General features: G+C 39.9%; 1 protein-coding gene across 1 annotated transcript in view; it reads left to right on the forward strand.

The window, feature by feature from the left end:
- LOC141502789 (transmembrane 9 superfamily member 2-like) overlaps positions 1-21,557 on the forward strand; it is an 83,652-nt gene that overhangs the window by 7,023 nt on the left and 55,072 nt on the right. Inside the window, exons 2-5 of the mRNA XM_074207725.1 lie at positions 4,112-4,179; positions 6,259-6,352; positions 7,689-7,816; positions 8,017-8,146. Coding sequence (XP_074063826.1) covers positions 4,112-4,179; positions 6,259-6,352; positions 7,689-7,816; positions 8,017-8,146 — 420 coding nt within the window. The remainder of the gene's footprint in view (positions 1-4,111; positions 4,180-6,258; positions 6,353-7,688; positions 7,817-8,016; positions 8,147-21,557) is intronic.

Raw genomic sequence — 21,557 nt, forward strand, 5'->3', positions numbered from 1 at the left:
GACCAGATTTGAACTCAGGTCGTCTTGATTCCAGGGAAGGTGCTCTATCCACTGAGCCACCTAGCTACCCCCAAGTGATGATTTTTTTTTTTACTTTTTTTGCAAGGCAATGGGGTTTATGGGGTTAAGTGTCTTGCCCAAGGCCACACAGCTACGTAATTATTAAGTGTTGGAGGCTGGATTTGAACTCAGGTACTCCTGACTACAGGGCCGGTGCTGTATCCACTGTACTACCCAGCCACCCCACAAGTGATATTTTTACCCATTTTCATCATCTCTTCAGGGTATAGACCCAGTAGTGGTATTGCTGGCTCAAAGGGTATGCACATTTCTGTTGCCCTTTGGGCGTAGTTCCAAATTGCTCTCCAGAAAGGTTGGATGAGTTCACAGCGCCACCAACAATGTATTAGTGTCCCAGATTTCCTACAACCCTTGCAAAAATGATCATTATCCTTTCTGGTCATTTAATTTGCATTTCTCTAATAAGTAGTGATTTAGAGCAATTTCCCATAAGACTCTGAATTGCTTTGGTTTCCTCATCTGTAAATTGCCTTTGCATATCCTTTGATCATTTGTCAATTGGAGAATGCCTTTTTTTTTTTAAATTGACTCAGTTCTCTGTATATTTTAGAAATGAGTCCTTTGTCAGAAACATTAGTTGTAAAGATTGTTTCCCAGTTTACTACATTTCTTTTGATCTTGGTTACAGTGGTTTTGTCTGTGCAAAACCTTTTTAATTTATTGTAATCAAAATCATCTAGTCTGTTTCTAGTGATGTTCTCCATCTCTTCCTTGGTCATAAACTGCTTCCCTTTCCATAGATCTGACAGGTAAACTAGTCCTTGATCTTCTAGTTTGCTTATAATATTTCTTTTTATGTCTAAGTCCTGTAACCATTTGGATCTTATCTTGGTAAAAGGTGTGAGGTGTTGGTCTAATCTAAGTTTCTTCCACACTAACTTCCAATTTTCCCAGCAGTTTTTATCGAAGAGAGTTTTTATCCCAATAGCTGGATTCTTTGGGTTTATCAAACAGCAGATTACTATAATCGTTTCCTGCTAATGCACCTAGTCTATTCCACTGGTCCACCACTCTATTTCTTAGCCAATACCAGGCAGTTTTGATGACTGAGGTTTTATAATATAATTTTAGATCGGGTAGGGCCAAGCCCCCTTCTTTTATACTTTTTTCTCAATCATATTTTAGATTGTATTTGCTTTTTTAGCTTAGCTTATATTCCAGGTGGATCCAGTTGTGTCCTTTGTATACCATCCCAAAGAGACTGTATATTTTCAGTTCTTTTTACAGAAAGATTATGGGACAAGGAGGGGAAAGATGGGAGGCAGCCATGTTTCAGTGGGAATTATAGGGGATATATTCTGCTGTCTCTGCTCTTTATAAAACAAAGATTGACTGATTGCAAGCCACAAGCCCCTTATTGTTCATTTTTCCCTAAATGTTGTTCATTGGATATAGTATGCCATTTAAAGGCCCCTCACTGGTTTACCTTTCTATGGTATTAAGGAAAAAAAATTCCTCTGTGGTTAGCCAAGATTTGTTACTTCATTAGCACAGGAGTGTGCTGGACTTTAAGAAAATCATGTGCCAGTCTCTAGATGTGGAAAGTTGATAATTGAAGGGGCGATTTATTTGTATTAGAAGACGACCCCTTGCTTTCCAAAAGAATTTATTACTGAGTTTTTTGCTAGTAGAGAGCTTTCCTGGTGTGTGAAAAAGAGAATGTTTTCTACTTCACTTATTTTTGTTAAGGGAAGCATCTCTCTGTTTTTGAGTCATAGTGGCCCTGTACATGCCTTATTGCCCCTGTTAACTTAGTTAAACCTACCTGTTCCTTTTGTGTAGAGCTAGAAGTGGTTTCATATTAAAATGATCAACATTAGATTTTCCCAGGTGAGAAGAACAGTTTTTATTATTTCACAGAACCAACCAGTCTCTCTCTAGTCCCTACCTTGCTAGTGCTCTGTTCAGTAAGTAGGCTAAGAGCTTCCCCTAGTGCCTCTCCAAGATGTGGAAGTAATCTGACTTCTTTAGCTCTTCCAATGGAGAAGGAACCTGGGATGGGGTCTGGTCCCCTGGTCGACTGGCCGAGGACAAGAGCTCACAGCTAGCAGAGCTGCAGGGGCAGGAGGGTTCTTATCAGGGCTTGCTTGCTGTGGCCAGGGAAGGAATTCAGGTCCTTACTCAGAACCTGATGATTTTACTTTGGAAGTAAAACCTCAAGACCTTCAAAGTTACATAATCCAGCTCATATCTGAATGGGAATACTTCTGCTGTCACCTACTCCTAACATTTCTGTGGTACTTTATGGTTTGTAAAGTGCTTTACATATGGTATTTCATTCCACTCTCACAACCATACTGAGAGACAGGTGCCATTATTATCCTCATTTTACAGATGTGAAAAATGACGTTCAGAAAGGTTAAGGGCCATGCCCAGGGTCATACAACTAATAAATGACTGAGTGGGGATTAAAACCTGGGTCTCCCTGACCCTTAAGTACTCTCTCCACTAGGCCAGAGGTATCAGATCTGTGACCCTTGGGGTACATGCAGCCACAACATTATCAAGTATGGTCCAAATGAGATAGAAATGTAACTGGGTAATATTTAACAAAATAAAAATATAGTAAAACATAGATAATATTACATTTCGAAATGAAATTAGTATTCAGTCCCTAGGGATCTCTACATATAGTTGTTGGGTGTTTTGGGAGTGAACAGTAGGGATTAAGTGACTTGGCCAGAGTCACATAGCAAGTTTCAGGTAACTGAGACTGGATTTGAACTCGGGTCCTCTTGACTGCAGGGCCAATGCTTTCTCCACTTTGTCACCTAATTGCCCCTGTTCTATACATAGTTTATTGGTCCCTACTCTTTGTGGTGACTCCATTGTACTAGGCCATGCTGTTTCTACAACATCCCCGCTGGTCTCTTCAGTTCACTCCATTCCACTTTGGGACAGAATTGCTAGAAAGTGTTCCTCCTATCTGACCAAAGTCACTTCTTTGCATTTCTCCCTCCAGTTTCTGGTTTTGCCCTTAGAAGCTAATCAATACCTCTTCCCTGTGGTTGCCCTGCTAATACATAAAGGCCATTCTTCTAGTTTCCCTTTTTTCTTCCTTTCAGCCTTAGTAACTTCATCTGTAAAATGAGACTGAGAGATTGGGACCCAACCATCATCTCATATAAATTGTAGAGTTGAGTGTGTAATTCCTGGTTCTTTTCTGGAGTCCTCAGGCCCAATCCTGAGAAACTTGGTTATCTGGCTTCTTAGCCCAGAGCCTATTAGCAGCTCCATAGGGAGTGAAAGGGTAGGGTAGGGAGGGCAGGAGGAGACTGGAGGCAGTCACCATGACAGCAGCACGAAGCTATGACCAGCCACAAGAGAAACTTGACAAGAGGCCATAGCTTACAGGAGCTCTCAGGGGCTATTTAATGTAAGAACAAATAAACCCCAGAGACCACACTGTCTTATGAAACACCCACATACATACACACCTCACTTAGTGGTAATCAGGGTTCATAATGCTACTTCTGAGTCACAAGGAAAAGTCAATTATTTTCTAAAATATATGTTAAGCAGATGAAAGTAGAAAGACGGATGTCTGGGAAAGGCTGTGTGGTATGGTGGCTAGCCAACTGAAATCAGAGGGAGGAGAACACAGATTTAAACCTTACCTCTGACACTTCCTGAGCTAGTTACTTACCCTCTGGATTCTAAACAACTCTCCAAGACTTGGATATTGCAGAGAAATCTGGCAACCTCCTTTGGTAGGGGATGCTTCCTCATCTGGAAGGATCCTTTATCAGTAAAATCCCAGATCCATTCCCTAGTCCCACTGGTCCAAATGATTAAAACATTGTGGTGGTATGTTGATACTTAAAGTCAGACGTTGCAGTTAACTGGTTCATAGATAACTGGGAAATTTACTTATCTCAAATACCTCCTTGCCTACAATGCTGGATAAATGAGGCTTCTCTATACAGAGCTGTAAATTTATGATAGCAATAGGAGGCCTGATTGCCCTGAAGTGAATTCCATATATTCTTCTATTTTCCATTATCAATAAACATTTTTTTTTGCTTTTCAGCCTTTAATAGAGCTCTTTGTAAACAGACTGGATTCAGTGGAATCAGTTTTGCCTTATGAATATGATGCGTAAGTATGGCGTGAATGATCTGTGTGGTATTGCTCAGCATGTGAAAATGTGCCTTATCTTTTATCAGGGCATCCAAATGACAGTGCTGCTTCATCTGAATGTAATGGCAACCTTGGAACAAAGGAAGTCGTGAGGGCAATCTCAAGAACCTGCTCACACTGAGACACAATTGCTTGGCCAATTTCTATGTTTTCCCTTTCTCTCAGGAAGGTTAATTAGAAATCACTTTTATTAACACTTGACAATTTTTTGAACAACTTTGAAAAAGATTGGATTTGTTTCCAAAATTTCATTATTTTCCTTAAACCTTTCTAAAAAGAATCTGATAACACCTATTTTTTGATTTTTAAAAAATACTTAGTCTGTTGGTCATCAGCATCAAAATTATATATGATAGGTAATTGGCAAGTCATATTAAATGATGTGCCTTAGGGAAAAATGATTTAGGGCAGAGGCATCATTATAACACTTGAGTGAGCAGAACCAGATGGAAATGTACCTGAGAAATATTTAAGTAAAAGCACACAATAGAACTTGGATAATATTAATATGTGGATTTCTAAGTCATTATTGTAGCTGCAAGGGACTCATCTGTATGGGTTGGTCTCCTGGATTCTATTTTGAGGTTGTTGCCACTGATTTTGAGTCCCTGTGGTGCTACTTTGTTCAGTTGTTTCAGTTATGTTCAACTCTTCATGATCCCATTTGGATCATTTGGAGTTTTCTTGGCAAAGGTACTAGAGTGGTTTGCTATTTTCCTTTTCTGACTCATTTTTCAGGGGAGGAAACTGAGGCAAACATAGTGAAGTGATTTACCTAGGGTCAAACAGCTAGTCAGTGTCTGAGGCTGAATTTGAACTTGAGAAGATAAGTCTTTCTGACTTCAGGCCTTCTGTTCTTTCCACTGTGGTACCATCTAACTGCCCTGGTACTGCCTTACTCCTAATTATGTTTAAAGCAAAAATAATTCATGCTATCTGATTGTCTACCTATAGGTTAGGTGGCCCCTTCACATGAGCTATTCAAAGTGCTGTAGTTGAACTTACTGGCATGTTGTATAATTTACATTTTTCTTGGTTCTCTTTGTAGTTTCTTAGGTAATCTGGTTGATTTGTGGGGTTGGGAGGTGGTAACTTTTGAGCTCTTTTCCCTTATTGACTGGGATTGTCATCTTTAGTAATGACCACACATTTAAAACTTTCTTACGGATTTGTCTTTTGAGTACTGATTTCAAAGCTTATCTTGGAAAAGAAAGGAGCTGATTGGAATTCTGGGGCTAGAGAGCTGACCTTATTGTTAAGGAGACCTGGGCTCTAGACCTACCTCAGACATATGCTGGCTGTGTGACTCTGGGCAATCCCCTTGATCTCTCAGTGCTTTGGGCAACTCTCTGAGAAGCTGGTGATCTGCTTTGGTCGAGGGAATTTCCTCATTTCCTCCACCAATGAGATCCCAGGTATGGACTAAAAAAAGAAATAAGGAAAAAAGAACAAAATGAAAGTCCTGCTAGGTACTTAAATATTTTTTGCTTTATTAACTGAGAATAAGATGATCTCACTGGTGCTCCCTTGTCTTTAGATGATAGTGCAGTTGTTCTAAAACTAGATTTTTAATCTTGTACCACATTTGTGTAGTTATCAAATTTAGACACCATCAATGACGAAAGACCTAAAGTATATTGATGAGATTTTTGTAGGACTTTGAAATGGGCAAAAGTAGTTGTTGCAAATGAATACTGCTATCTAAACTCTTGTAAAAGTCAATCTCATTATCGAGGGGTGGGAAGGAAGGGTCATCCTCATTGCCTGGTAGTCTATGGGTAGTCTCTGTCACATAATTCTCTAAGTGCTTTGTTTTGTCCATATAAGATCACATTTTGCACACTGGAGAAACAGTTAATGAAGGGTCTTTGGGATACCTGTGTGAATTTTAGGGTAGATTTAGAGCAATAAGACTTTCTACTAGTAATAAAGCTGTTAACCCTATTGGAGAGAGTCTAGCTGAATTTAAAGTATATGTATCTTAAAAGGCAAATTTCTTTCTTGGTTTTATTTCTTAGTGTAACTCCTATTTTTCAGCTTTGACTTTTGTCAAGATTCAGAAGAAAAAAGACCTTTTGAAAATCTTGGCCAAGTGCTGTTTGGAGAAAGAATAGCATCATCGCCATACAAGGTTTTCTACCCCATCTTTTGAATCTTATTTGAAAGATGAAACCTCTCAAACCTCCTTCTCCCCCTCCCTCATAGCACAAAGTCTCCGTTCTCTTTTAAAGAAGCTTGAATCCAATGTCATTAATGTTATTTAAAGAAAGCCATTGAATTATTGACTGTCACATTCTCTCCAGAACCATTAGCAAAACAGCCATGCTGTTTTCTTCCTGAACTTTTAATCTTGCCTTGTATAGGTTCTGCCTAGTACTGTCTTGGGCAGTATAGTACCAGCAGACCCTGTCTTCTTATAAATGAAATGAGGAGGGTGTGGGTTGTGCTGAATGAGTGTTTCAGTGGTCCTTTAGGATTATTGCAGACTGCAGGGAGGGGGGGAAGGGGAAATACTAAAGACCTTGAAGGGCCCTTTCAGTGCTAAGATACTTCAGTTTTAAAGATGTATACACAGGCTGTCAAGCAGTAACCTTGCCCCAGTGGCCAAGTGGGCTGTCCTCTACGTGGACCCAAGTTTGACAGTACTGCTTAGCCAAGCCACGGAAGAAAGCTAGCTCAGGGGTAGCTGGACTGCAGACATCTCATACAAAGAGGATATATCTTGTGTTGCAGTTCGTGCAATTTCAGAATGCAGACTGCCTCCACCTAATGTGGTTAATTAGTTCCACAAGAATGCCATTTATGCCTGTGCAATAAACAATATGGCACCAATAACCAAAGTGATGCTTGGCTCTCTTGCTTTTCTGGGGTTCAAGTGCCCTCTTGGAGCACTGCTGTTTATTCATTTTACACCTGGGTAGCTGAGCAGGACAGCATTGGGATGGAGCTGTAGTGTACTTTTGCTATTATCAGGAGGGGAAATAGAGAGAGGCAACCTTTGGGGGGAAGGAGTAAGGGAGAATGAAAGGCCTAATACATTGTCCCTTCCTTTAGCTTTGGTCAGTGTTCAGGTGATTAATACATTGGATTGGATTGGCTACTTGCTCCCATGGTACCACCCTTATTACTTGTAATATGGAGCTATGGTATACAGCTCAAGATCAGCATTATAAATAGCCCCAAGACAGTTTTTGTTAAATCCCACATTTTTAAAGATGATAAGCTATTTGGTTTGCCTACCTAGACCCTGATAGACTTAATACATTTGATAAATTTAGAGGAGATGTGTGTATATCCATTTAGATTCTGAAATAAAATGGAAAGGAGAAATAGTTTACTGAAAAATGACCCCTCCCCCATAACACCTCTATAACATAATGTTTGTTTTTTGATATTCACATTATAAAATATAGGAAGAAAAATCTGATAAATGACTTGAATCTTTTCTTCTCTTTTTGGGGGGAAAGTTTTCTTTTAACCATAAAGAAACATGTGTGAAAGTATGTGTAAAATCTTACGATCCCCAAATTGAGAGTGAAAGGAAGAAGTTGGCCTTTTTGAAGAAAGGAATACAACTAAACTACCAACACCACTGGTGAGTTGACTTGAAAAGGAAGATGGTGGTGTTGCCTGACTTCTTGGGTCTAAAGTCACTTTTATAATTGATATAAGTTGTGAACTCACAGCTGTTTTTGCAGCTTGATTGAAATAAAATGGGAAATCCTGTCATTTCAGAGACATGCTTCAAAATTCTTGTTAATGTTTTTTTTTAATTCCTTTCTTTTTTGCCCTCAGGATCATTGATAATATGCCAGTTACATGGTGCTTTGATGTGGAGGATGGACAAAAGTACTGTAATCCAGGATTTCCAATAGGATGTTTTGTTACTCCGAGTGGTAAAGTGAAAGATGCTTGTTACATCAATGTAAGTCTGGCAGGTGAACTTCTGTGCCAATGGAGAGGATGAGGTCTCCCTTGCTCATTCAGCACCATTCTCATTCCTGATAACAGCTAACTCTACTTTTGAGTATTATATCTTTTAAACAAACTACTTAATAATTCCTTTTAAATGAGACTGAGATAGGGACTGTGAGTGATAAGTAGGCCAAGAATTGTGAGTAATAACCAAATTAAAGGTGGAAGATAGTGGTTATCATCCCTTTTTCTCCAGACTAGGTTATAATATTTTGTTCTGAAGATATTTCTTTGAGCTTTAGCAACAAAATGCTATTAAGAACACTGTAGCACAGGAGTCAAGAGACCTAGATTTCTCATCCATTCAGTGCCTTGCCACTAAATTACTGTGTGCCCTTGGACATACCATTTTGATGGATCTCTTTTAAAAAATTGTTATACCTGTCCAAGGGCAGCAGATGTCTTACATTTGACATTCATTCATTCATTCATTCATTCATTCAACAAAAACTTAGTAGGCCATTAAGTGGAATAGTGAGATAGAAGGCTAGACTAGGAGACCAGAGTTTGAATTCTAACTAATTCTATTTTTTTTTATTAGACACTTACTCTCTGCATGACCTTGTACAAGTAACCTAAAATTTTTAACTTCAGTTTTCTCATCCTTAAAATAGGGACAATGATAATATCATATAGTGTCATTTATGTTACTATATGAGGAGCAAAGAAAAACTAAATGTAACCTGTTTTGTAAACCTCTGTAGACATCCCAGTAGCTACTATGTAAAAGGTGTTATTTAAACATTTGTAGTTTGTCATGTCAGGGTTAGGGGCTAAAATTATGATTTAATTTGAAGAAAATTCTGCTCCCATTCCAGGGGAATGACTTCTCTGCAACTTCTGCCTACAACATTTGTCCCAGGTCCCTGTCCAAGGGCAGCAGATGTCTTACATTTGACATTCATTCATTCATTCATTCATTCATTCATTCATTCATTCAACAAAAACTTAGTAGGCCATTAAGTGGAATAGTGAGATAGAAGGCTAGACTAGGAGACCAGAGTTTGAATTCTAACTAATTCTATTTTTTTTTATTAGACACTTACTCTCTGCATGACCTTGTACAAGTAACCTAAAATTTTTAACTTCAGTTTTCTCATCCTTAAAATAGGGACAATGATAATATCATATAGTGTCATTTATGTTACTATATGAGGAGCAAAGAAAAACTAAATGTAACCTGTTTTGTAAACCTCTGTAGACATCCCAGTAGCTACTATGTAAAAGGTGTTATTTAAACATTTGTAGTTTGTCATGTCAGGGTTAGGGGCTAAAATTATGATTTAATTTGAAGAAAATTCTGCTCCCATTCCAGGGGAATGACTTCTCTGCAACTTCTGCCTACAACATTTGTCCCAGGTCATTATTGCTAGGATTCCAGCTGATTTCAGATTGCTGCTATTGACAATATCATGCCTCAATTAGGCAGTTGGATGGTGCAGTGAATACAACACTGGTTCTGGAGTCGGGAAAGCCTAAGTTTAAATTCACCCTTGCTTTGTGACCCTGGGCTCTCTTTGCCTCAATTTTCCCATTTGTAAAATGCAGATAATAACAGCCCCCATCTTGCAGGATTGTTGTGAGGATCAAAGGAAAAAATATTTGTAAAATGGTTAGCACATAGTAGGTACCCTTTATAATGCTTTTCCCCTCTGTCTTACATAAAGCCAACTGATACCTGTTGCAGAGAACCTAGTGGAGAAGCAACAGTGAAGGGCCACATTAAGATGTATTAGATTTGGAGTCCTTAATCTGAACTTTGGGAATTGGTGTGATTGCTTCTTTTGATCACTTTGTTATTGTAATGTGATTGACTTCCTTTGCAATCATTGAGATTTTTCCTTTCTGCCTTAAAAATCATATCTGAGCAGGGGGGTCCAGTGGCTTCCCTTGAGGTTCATGATGCTAAGAAAATTCTGAATTCCTGTGCTAGAGGAATTAAGGCTGTAAATGCTAAAAGGTTCAATGGTCAATGCTAAACGTCAGTGGCTTTGGAGGTTTTGACTTTCTCTTTCACTGGGATGAGCTGCTGGTTTGTTTTGTTTCCCCAATTCAGTGCCAGATGTGAAGTGGATCCAAGTTTGAATTCAGGTTTTGAATCCTTATGGTTGTATGGCAAGTCATGTCACCTCTCAGAACTACCAGAACCTTTGCACATTTGGGGACAGTGAGACTTATGTCACCTTCAAGCCCTATAGAAACGAGTTTATTTGGGTGACTTTTGTCCGCCCTGCTTTGCTCTCTCCACTGATTTCTATCACATGCAAAACCTCATTGATTCTCCTTTCCTTGTTCTTTCTTGGCAGACTGTTGAAGGCAAATATGAAAGACTTCAGAGGGCATTGGGTGACTTAGGGCTTTATTTCTCCAATGAAAATATTACATTCTGTTGAAAATGCACTGAACCTCAGATCTTAATAAGGTTGAAGCTGGAAGTGATTTTAGAGATAATGTAATTTATCTGCATAGATTATTCCCTCCCCTTCTCTTTTTTTTTTTTTAGCAGACACCATATCACTGAAATTGAGCAAGCAATTCCAATAATTTGCCCTGGCTACCAATAGGGAATTCGAGAGGGACTTAAGACTAGAGCCAGAAAACTATAAACTTTCATTTCTACCCCACTCCATTGGAACCATTGAAAGTATTTTAAGAGCAGTTGAAACATAACTTGTCATCCTTGCATAGATTGGCCCCTGGACTGGAATGCTCTCCCTCCTCACTTGTGCTCCCTACATTCCTGAGATGGCCTCCTCATCCCCCTATTGATATATACTCTCCCTTCTCTTCTGATTAACCTGTTTTCATCCTATTTCCCTTGGTGGAGCCCACCAGAAGGTATGAGCCACTAATCCTTTCAAGGGGTCTATGAGATCAAAACTAGTCTCATCTGGGGTGGCTAGGTGGCACAGTAGATGGAGCATTGGTCCTGTAGTCAGGAGGACCTGAATTCAATTCTGATCTCAGACACTTAATAATTACCTATCTGTGTGACCTTGGATAAGTCATTTAGCCCCATTGCCTTGCAAAAAAAAAACCTAGTCTCATCATAAGACTAAAATGGATTTTTTTATTTACTTAAAGATTTTATTTATTTTGAATTTTACAATTTTTCCCCCAATTTTACTTGCCTCCCCCCCCACCAAGAAGGCAATTTGCTAATCTTTTCATTCTTATCCCAATAGCTGGACTCTTTGGGTTTATCAAACAGCAGATTGTTTCCTGCTATTGCACCTAAAGATTAAATTTTTTTTGTTTCTTCCATGATCATTATCAGTAGACTTAGCCTACATAAAAACTACTGGGGGCGGAGAGAGTGTCCTCTGTAATTTTTTTTTTTAGGTTTTTGCAAGGCAATGGGGTTAAGTGGCTTGCTCAAGGTCACACGGCTAGGTAATTAAGTGTCTGAGGCTGGATTTGAACTCAGGTACTCCTGACTCCAGGGCCGGTGCTCTACCTACTGCGCCACCTAGCCACCCTCCTCTGTAATTTTTAAGGGGTCTTGAGATTGGTGACACCGCAGTGGTTCCAATTTGACCTCAGATAGTACTCACTAGCTGTATGAGTCTGGGCAAGTCACTTCACCCTGTTTGCTTCAGTTTCCTCATCTGTAAAATGAGCTGGATAAGGAAATTACGAACCACTCCAGTATCTTTGCCAAGAAAACTCCTAAATGGTCATGAAAAGTTAGACACAACTGAAAAATAACTGAATAACAACATGGCTGCCCCAGCACAATGTAAACTTCTTGAAGGCAGAGACTTTTGTTTTGTTAGAACAGTGCCTTGCACTTACTAAGCAATTAATGCATATTAGTTGACTTTTATTTTCAAATAAAAGGGATCAGTTTGGTGACTTTGAGAATCTCAATTAATTCCTGTTGCTCTTGGCAACCATATAAACATGGGAAAGAAAAAACTCAAATGTGTTTCAGAGCAAGAGAAAATGAACAAATGAAGAAAATTCATATTTGAATAACTCTTCCTTAGAGGCCAGCCACTCCCCTAGACTTTATTAGACGTTTTCTGTGTGTAAGGCACTATGAACAATGAAGGAGATTACAAAGACAAGACAAAATGAATCTGTGCCGTCAAGAATCTTACGTTTTCCTGAAGAACGACTTAGAAATAGATAAGCATAAAACTCCTAATTTGAGGAGGTGGGAACAAGTTCTAAGAAATAAAATTATCAGAAAGACTTCCTATAGGAAATGGTATATAAGCTGAGCCTTAAAGGGAACTAGAGATTCTAAATAGTAGAGATGAGGGAAAGGGTACTCACTAAAGGGACAGGAGACAAAAGGTATGGTGGTGGTGGATAAGAGTGTCAAGTTCAAGGAACATCAGGGAAGTTAACGTGTTTGGAGCATAGACAGCATAAATAAATGTACAATAAGACTAGAAAGATAGTCTGGAACTCAGTTATGAGTGACTTTAAATGCTAGGGCAGCTAGGTTGCATTTTCTTCTAGAGGTCATAGAGAGCCACTAAGGTTCTAGAGTTGGAGAGGAACATGGTCAGTCTTATGCTTATGTTTATGAAAGATTGTTTTGGTGTCTGGGCAGGGTCAGTGGAGAGAGGGGAGAAGCTAGCAGTTGGGAGCCCCATTTGAGAGTATCACAAGACTAGTCATGAGGATGAGTGAAGAGATGTTTGTGTGAGGGATGGTGGGAAGTAGCAACACTTGGCAGCTGATTGGATTTATGGGAGTCAAAGATAAACACCCCTATTAGAAACCTGGGTGACTGAAAGGGGGGGTGATGTTCTCAACAGAAATAATGCTGTTTGGAGGAAGGGGTAGATTAATGGGGGAAGTTCATGAGTTTTGCCTTAGACATTTTCAGTTTGAGATGCCTTTTGGATATTCATGTGAAGATGTTCAACAGTTGGTAATGTGGGACAAGAGCTCAGGGAAAAGACTAGAGAAGGATATATGACAGTTGTTTGCAAAAAGAAGCAAAATGAATTCATGGCAGCTCATACAGTGCCATCACTGAGACTGAGAGAAATGTCGAAGACCTGGGACAAGTCTTGGGGGAGACTCAGTTCTGGGCTAGGGAATGGGTGATGACCTAGGGGAGAGGAGAGGGTTGGAGGAGAAAGTGCTCAGTAGCATCAAATTCCAAAGAGAGGTTAGGAAAGATGAGAATAGATTGGAAAAATTGACTTGATTTGGCAATGAAGAAATCAATGGGTCACCTGGTGAGAGTCATTTCAATAGCAGTGGGAAGGCTAGAAGCTAGATAGCCAGAGACTGAGAAGTGAGTAGGAGGTAAGAAAGTTGAGGCAGTGAATTCATGGGGTTTTTTCCTAGGAGTTTAGCTTTCTGAAATGGGACTTTCTGCTATTGCTAAAGGTCTTTGGAAGACTAAATCCAGGATGGACAAACTTTGGGGCCTAATCAGAGGTAAGAATACTTAATCATTTCATTAAATGATTTTCTTACTTCAAAAGACCCCATAATTTCCTTGATGTACATATGCCCACTACAAGCCCTGATGTTCCCTTTTGTGCCTTAGCCATTCTTTGTTAGCTGTGGTCAGTCTTCTGGTAATGAGGCTCCCCACACTTTGGTTGGTCCTTAGGTGGGAGGGATGCTATAGGACAGGATACAATGCAGTCCTAGGAGTCTCTTTAGCTAGGGTGACTGTCTTGCAGAATTTGTGTTGTGTTGGCAGGTAGCCTTTAAGAGTCCGGGGTCACCTCTACGCTACATTGACACTTTAGAGTGGGACTCTGGTGGAGGAGCTGTAAATTGCTGACATGAAATGGTCATCATTAAAACCAGCCGCAATTGGCAATTATCACCTCCTTCAAATATCCATTGCTTCGTTGTCCTCTCCCACAAGGGAAGGAGAGAGGAAGGAGATGAATGATATATCTGCTCAAATGAAAGTGAACTTTCTTTTTGGTCCTGGTCTACTCTTTTCCTGTGAGTTTGTTTTTAGTGGAAAATCAGTACAACTTAGGCATAAAGTTAAGGCTTTGCCCAGGGGCAAATCAGTGGTCAAATCAGAGAAGCCTTGTCACTGGGGAGAGAGCCAAGTTGGTCATGGTCCCTCACACACTGTATGAGTACCCATAGGAGAAAGTCTTTAATATAGTAATTTAGGCTAAATTAAATTCTCTCTTTATACATCTGTCTTGTTTATAAGTCAATACCATTTCAAAGTTATAACAATTTTCTTTCATGCACTTATGGCTTTAATGTATTCCTTTTGGGGCCTGCGCATTATATTGGTATAGTAAGGAAGCCAGGGCAGCAGAACTGTGGGCTCCCCAAGTGATAGTTCACTTGGAGCCTGCTTAGAGACAGCAAATGAAAGCAGGCAGTGGGAGGCCAACTTTTTGGGTAGGTGATATAGGCTGGCTCATCATACCCTTCTTTTAGAGTGCTCAGGTGAGACATCTTTGTGGCTAAATGATGTAGTGGCAGTGTTCTCTTATTTCTTGCTGTATTCCCCCTGTGTTTGTCTGTCATATGTTGTATGTTTTCATGGGAAAGCCTTGAGTTCTGGACCTAGTTTACCAAAATCTTGAGTTCAGAGGCCACTGAAGGGCTTGGGTGATTATAACTCCGTCACTAGATTAGCACTTTATGACCTCTCCCCCTTCCTTATTCTCTCAGACATCTCTGTGCCTGAGGTCACAGGTCTTTGACAATTCAGCCTGACCAGAAGTTGGTTTCATGAGGAAAATTTGTTCCTCCCCCCACATATTTTTAAATGGTACTGCATTCCTTCATAATGACTCCTGTGCCTTTTAAAAATTATTTCTGTCTCTAGGGTAAGAGAACATATTTACCGATAGCAAATATACAGTATTCCTCTGCAAACAGATACTAATGAAAGCCAAAAAAGAGGAAGAAGGAAGGAAGCTCTGAAGGGATATGGAGTTTTTCTTGATTGCTGCATAAATGAGGTTCCTCTCTGTAATTTCTGACCTTATACATGGGCACTAATACTTGATTTTTAGCTGCCAACTGTAACCCAAGTTTACAAAGCCTGTAATAAGGGTATGCACTGGGGCAGATCAGAATGACTTGAGTCAGGAGAAACAGATGTGTGCTTAAGTCTCAGACTTTTCAAACTCTCCTTTGAAGCCCTGACTTAAGGGAGCATAATTTGAACTATATTACCAAGGTGATCGACTTCAAATGATTATTTATGACTCAGAAAATGACTTTAGAAAGTAGTAAAGATGATTCTTTTGTGCTGTTGTGGCCCAAAGGATCAGTAAAATCTCACATTGCTAGGTATTGTCTGGAAGGGCAAAAGACAATGTAAGATCAGGGATTTTAAGATGGTGGAACCTTTTAGGCCCATATTTCCATTTTATAACAGTAAATTTAGCACACAAAGGTTGAATAACTTTCTCAGGGCCACCACCTAGTAAGTATCTGAGGTGGGAGACAGCTAGGGGTGGTGCAGCGGATAGAGCACTGGCCTTGGAGTCAGGACAGGAGTTTGAATCCCAACCTCAGACACTTACTAGCTGTGTGTCCTTGGGCAAGTCCACTTCATCCTGATTTCCTTGCATCCAGGGCCATCTCCAGTCATTCTAATTCATATCTGGTCACTGGATCCAGATGGCTCCAGAAGAGGAAGTGAGGCTGGTGACTTAGTACAACATCCCTTCACTCAAATACAATTCATTTGCTTGTCATGGCATCACCTCTCTGATGTCATGGCCTTCTTTGATAATGAAGGACATAAACAACATCTAAGGTGGGATTTGAACCCAGGTTCTCTTCCAAGTTCAGGGCTCTATTCATACACTAAATTAGGACTCTGCTTCATCTGGTCTCTGCTTCATCCTTAGGTAAAACTATGCTATAGCCTACAATGGAAATATTGCCCTTCAAAAGCTGAAGAAGGTCCAGAGAGAAGCACCAAAAATTTCCAAATGGGAAGGGGCCTCAGAGGCCAATGAGTACAATCAGTTCCTAACAAGAATGGAATCCCCTCTGTTACAGACTCACTTGAGGCTGCTGCTTGGAAACACTGGCCCTCTGGGACCAAGTAGAATAAGGCCAAATCCTCTTCCACAGATTTGTGTTCACTGAGTCTTTTCCTTTCCAGGCTAAATCCAGCCCCCTTAGCTACATTTCTTATGCCCATTGTGAACCTTTCTGCCCTCTTGATTGACCCTTTCTGGATATATTCATGTCTTTCCTTGATTGTGGGACTTTGAACTGAGTTCTGTCCTCCAATGTGACCTGATATAGGCAGTAGAGTTGAGATTGCCTCCCTCTAAGATTCTGTGCCTTTCTCAACATAGAGTAGCTTAAAAGGGGGCCCACCCATTTCCAACTGTTTTTTTTTTAGGTTTTTGCTAGGCAATGGGGTTAAGTGGCTTGCCCAAGGCCACACAGCTAGGTAATTATTAAGTGTCTGAGTTGGATTTGAACTCAGGTACTCCTGACTCCAGGGCCGGTTCTCTATCTACTGCACCACCTAGCCACCCATTTCCAACTGTTTTGATCCAACTAAAACAATCTAATAATTTTATAGGAACTGTAGACTCATTATACCTTTTCCATCCTCACCTTTCTTTTTTTTTTCACTAAATAGTATTTTATTTTTTTTCCTCAATTACATGTAAAGGTAGTTTTCAATATTCATTTTTTGGTAAGATGTTGAGTTTCACAAATGATAGCAAGTAATATGACATAGGTTATATACATACAATTATGTTAAAACATAGTTCCATATTAGTCATGTTTTGAAAGAAAAATCAGAACAAAAAAGGAAAAAAAGAACATGAGAAGAAGGAAAAACAGGACAAATTTTTAAAAAAGTGAAAATAGTAAGCTTTGGTCTGCATTCAGACTCTATAGCTCTTTCTCTGTGTATAGATGACATTTTCCATTACATTTTTTTTAGGTTTTTGCAAGGCAAATGGGGTTAAGTGGGTTGCCCAAGGCCACACAACTAGGTAATTGTTAAGTGTCTAAGGCTGGATTTGAACTCAGGTACTTGACTCCAGGGCTGGTGCTCTATCCACTGCGCCACCTAGCCACCTCCTCCATCACATTTTTAAGAACTGTTTTTGGTCACCATATTATTAGATTTAATCCTTAATAAATGGAATATTCTCTCTGTCAAATTTTTCAACTTTGTCAAGATCTCTCTGGATCCTGACTTTGTCATCCTCTGAATCTTTCTAAGCTTGGTGTCATCTGTAGACATCAGATGAATATTTTCTCTGATTTTATACAAGTTTGTTAATAAAGATGATATCCTGGGGTGCTCCGCCAGAGACCTCTTTTCAAGTGGATGTTAGCTTATTCATGGCTACTCTCCGGGTCTGCTCATTCAACCAGTTCTAAGTCTTCTCTCGTCTCTCATGCATTTCTTAGTGCTTCTGTCACTCCTCTCGCTCCCCCCCCACATTCATTCATTTGCCAAATTTTGCCATGTTTGTTGTTCATTTGTGTCTGATTCCCCATTATTCCATTTGGGATTTTCTTGGTAAAGATTCTAGAGTGGTTTTCCATTTTCTTCCCCAACTTATTTGATAGATGAGGAAACCGAGGCAAACAGGTTGCAATGACTTGCCTAGGGTCAGCTGGTAAATATCTGAAGCCAAATTAGAATTCAGGCCTTCCTGACTCCACACCTGGTGCTCTTATCTACTGGATTGCCACCTAGCTGCCCTTGCCATGTTTGCCCCACAATATCTCGTGGCCAGCCCCCTTTTCACTCTTCACAAAGCACACACCTTAAGTCAGATCCTTCTCCTTTCTTGCCTAGAGTGTTGCAGTGAATTCCTCTTTGGCCCCTCTTCACACAGATCCATCTTTCACACAGTAGCTGATCATCAGATATTGTTGCTGTTACTGTATACAATGTACTTCTGGTTTTGCTCATTTCACTCAACGTCAGTTCATGTAATTCTTTCCAAGTTTTTTTTTTTGAAATTCACTTCATTATTTCTTATATAACAATATTATAACACATTTATATACCATTCATATACTATCACATTCATAAACCACAACTTGTTCAAGCTATTCCTTGATTGATAGGAATCCCCTTGATTTCCAGTTCTTTGTCACTACAAAAAGAGTTGCTATAGATATTTTTGTACGGGTTTGTCTTTTCTCCTTTTTTTATGGTCTCTGGGTTACAGATCTTTTAGTGGTCTTCCTGAATCAAAGGGTATGCACAGTTTTATTGTCCTTTGGGATTAGTTCCAGACTGGTTGAATCAGTCCACAACTTTACTAACAGTGCATTAGTGTCCAGTCCCCCTGCTCCCCCCCCATCCCCTCCAGCATTGATCATTTTCCTTTTCTCTCATATTAGCCAATTTGATAGGAGTGAAGTGCTACCTCAGAGTTGTTTTAATTTACATTTATCTAATAATCAGGATTTAGAGCATTTTTTTCATATGAATAGATACTTAATTTCTTCCTCTGAAAACTGCCCTCATATCCTTTGACCATTTATTAATTGGGGAATGACTTGGGTTCTTATAGATTTGATTCCGTTCTCCATATAGTTGAGAAATTAGGCCTTTATCAGAAACACTAGCTGTAAAGATTGTTTCCCAGCTTTCTAATTTCCTTCTAATCTTCCACCTTGTGTTATTTGAAGGTGATTTGTGGTGCAGTGATAGAACACCCAGTCTGGAATCGGGAATACCTGAGTTCAAGACCAGTCTCAGATGCTTAATAGTTGTGTAGCCCTGGACAATTCACTGAACCTCTATTTGTTTCATTTTCTTCACTGTAAAATGGGGATAATAATAATAATAATAGTGCCTACCTTACCCCCGCCCAACCCCCAAGAGTCGTTGTATAGCAGTTAGCATAGTGCCTGATTCAGAGTCAGTATTGTACACGTTTGCTCTAATCATTATTAGATTTAATCCTTAATAAATGGAATATTCTCTCTGTCAAATTTTTCAACTTTGTCAAGATCTCTCTGGATCCTGACTTTGTCATCCTCTGAATCTTTCTAAGCTTGGTGTCTTCTGTAGATATCAGATGAATATTTTCTCTGATTTTATACAAGTTTGTTAATAAAGATGATATCCTGGGGTGCTCCGCCAGAGACCTCTTTTCAAGTGGATGTTAGCTTATTCATGGCTACTCTCCGGGTCTGCTCATTCAACCAGTTCTAAGTCTTCTCTCGTCTCTCATGCATTTCTTAGTGCTTCTGTCACTCCTCTCTCTCTCTCCCCGCTACATTCATTCATTTGCCAAATTTTGCCATGTTTGTTGTTCATTTGTGTCTGATTCCCCATTATTCCATTTGGGATTTTCTTGGTAAAGATTCTAGAGTGGTTTTCCATTTTCTTCCCCAACTTATTTGATAGATGAGGAAACCGAGGCAAACAGGTTGCAATGACTTGCCTAGGGTCAGCTGGTAAATATCTGAAGCCAAATTAGAATTCAGGCCTTCCTGACTCCACACCTGGTGCTCTTATCTACTGGATTGCCACCTAGCTGCCCTTGCCATGTTTGCCCCACAATATCTCGTGGCCAGCCCCCTTTTCACTCTTCACAAAGCACACACCTTAAGTCAGATCCTTCTCCTTTCTTGCCTAGAGTGTTGCAGTGAATTCCTCTTTGGCCCCTCTTCACACAGATCCATCTTTCACACAGTTGCTGAAGCGATTTCCTTAAACACATGTCTGACCATGTCAGTCCTTTACTAACTAAATCCTGGAGGCTCTGGAAGCAAGATAAAAATTCCCTTTTTAGCTTTTAGGACTTTTTCCATTTAGTCCTAAGCGATCTTGGTGAAACTTTCTCTTTCTGCCCTTGCTCCACTCTGAGATATGGTTACCTAGAAATATTTATCTATGAAGGCTGGAGGATATATCATCTAGCTGTAGCCATTTGCCTTTTAATCTCCAAATAGCTCAGAAATTCTTCCTCAGCTTCTTCCAAGTCAGTCTCTGCTGTTTGGCCTTGCAAATGAGTTGGTGGGAAGCCTTGGCATTTGAGCCCCAGGGGCAAGATTTTGTTGGGGGTTCAGTATCTTTCCTGGGCTATTCATTTACAAATGGCATACTTAAAGATTCATGTTCTTTTTTTTTTTTAGGGTTTTTTTTTTTGCAACGCAAATGGGGTTAAGTGGCTTGCCCAAGTGTCTGAGACCTGATTTGAACCCATGTACTCCTGACTCCAGGGTTCTTTATCCACTGCGCCACCTAGCTGCCCCAAAGTTTCACATTCTTGCTGAAGCCAGAAATGATTCATGGAAAATTGGGAAAGAGGAACATTGTTTACAGGGAACAAATGTGACCCTTGCAAATCTGAATGATGTGCATGCTTGTAACATCCTTATCTTTGTTACCTGCCCCTCAGAACCTGCAATTCTGCCCAAATCTGAGAGGGGCCCACCTTTACATCCTCTCCTCACTTGGAAATTTGCATTTTCCGAAATCACTGGGGGGACACCAGGATGTCTGTGGATGTGCAAAACAACATACTGATATTAGTGTTTCTCATCCGTTACACAGTCCAGTTAATCCAGATGTTCAAAGTACTCTGCTAAAATCTTTGTAGACTATTTCTACATTTTCCCCCATCCATTAGTCTTATTACCTTGTCAAAAAAAGGAAAATCATCCAAAAGGAATTTATGATGCACCTATTATGTGGTAGGCCTCGTGCTTACGTGCCAAGACTACACAAACAAAACGAATCGTGATACCCTTCACATAAATAGAAAAGTTAAGAATTTAAAGACAAAATATTTTAGGGGAAAGATGAAAGTTCTGATTTGGATATGTTGAGTTGGAGATGTCTACCCAGCAAGCAGTTACTGACACAGGGCTGGAGTGTACAAAAGAGGCTGAGGCTGGATATGTAGATCTAGGCCTCATATGCATAGAAGTGAGAGAGTTGAACCCTGGAATGCCACTGAGATCTCCAAGAAATGACAGTGAAGAGGGCCCTGGACAGAGCCCTGGGTTACAGTTTTCTCTAAGGAGTGAGTTAGGGATCAGGAGCCAGCAAAAGGTGTTTGGGAAGAGACTTTCAGACAGGGAGGGAGAGAACCACAACAGGAAAATAGGGAAGAGGTGTTCAATGGCATCAAGCATTACATAGGGTTGAAAAGGTGTGAGGACTGAAACAATCATCAGATTTGTCACTTGATAGATCTTGTCTAAGTTTCAGTTGACAAATGTCAGATAGCTTTCCCCAGGAGTTTGGGTCAGGAGTTAATAGAATGAGAACTTAAAGGGACAGAGCAATCCATTTTTAAGGATGGGGAATATTTGGGCTTTGGAGAATAAACCAGTGGATAGGGTATTCAAATGGTTCTGATGAAGCGTGGCTGTTAAAATGTATTCTTGGTGAAACCAATTTGACTTTTCAAGTTTCCTGCTTCTCTTTCTAAGTT

This window comes from Macrotis lagotis, chromosome X (assembly GCF_037893015.1).
Source record: "Macrotis lagotis isolate mMagLag1 chromosome X, bilby.v1.9.chrom.fasta, whole genome shotgun sequence".
NCBI lineage: Eukaryota > Metazoa > Chordata > Mammalia > Peramelemorphia > Peramelidae > Macrotis > Macrotis lagotis.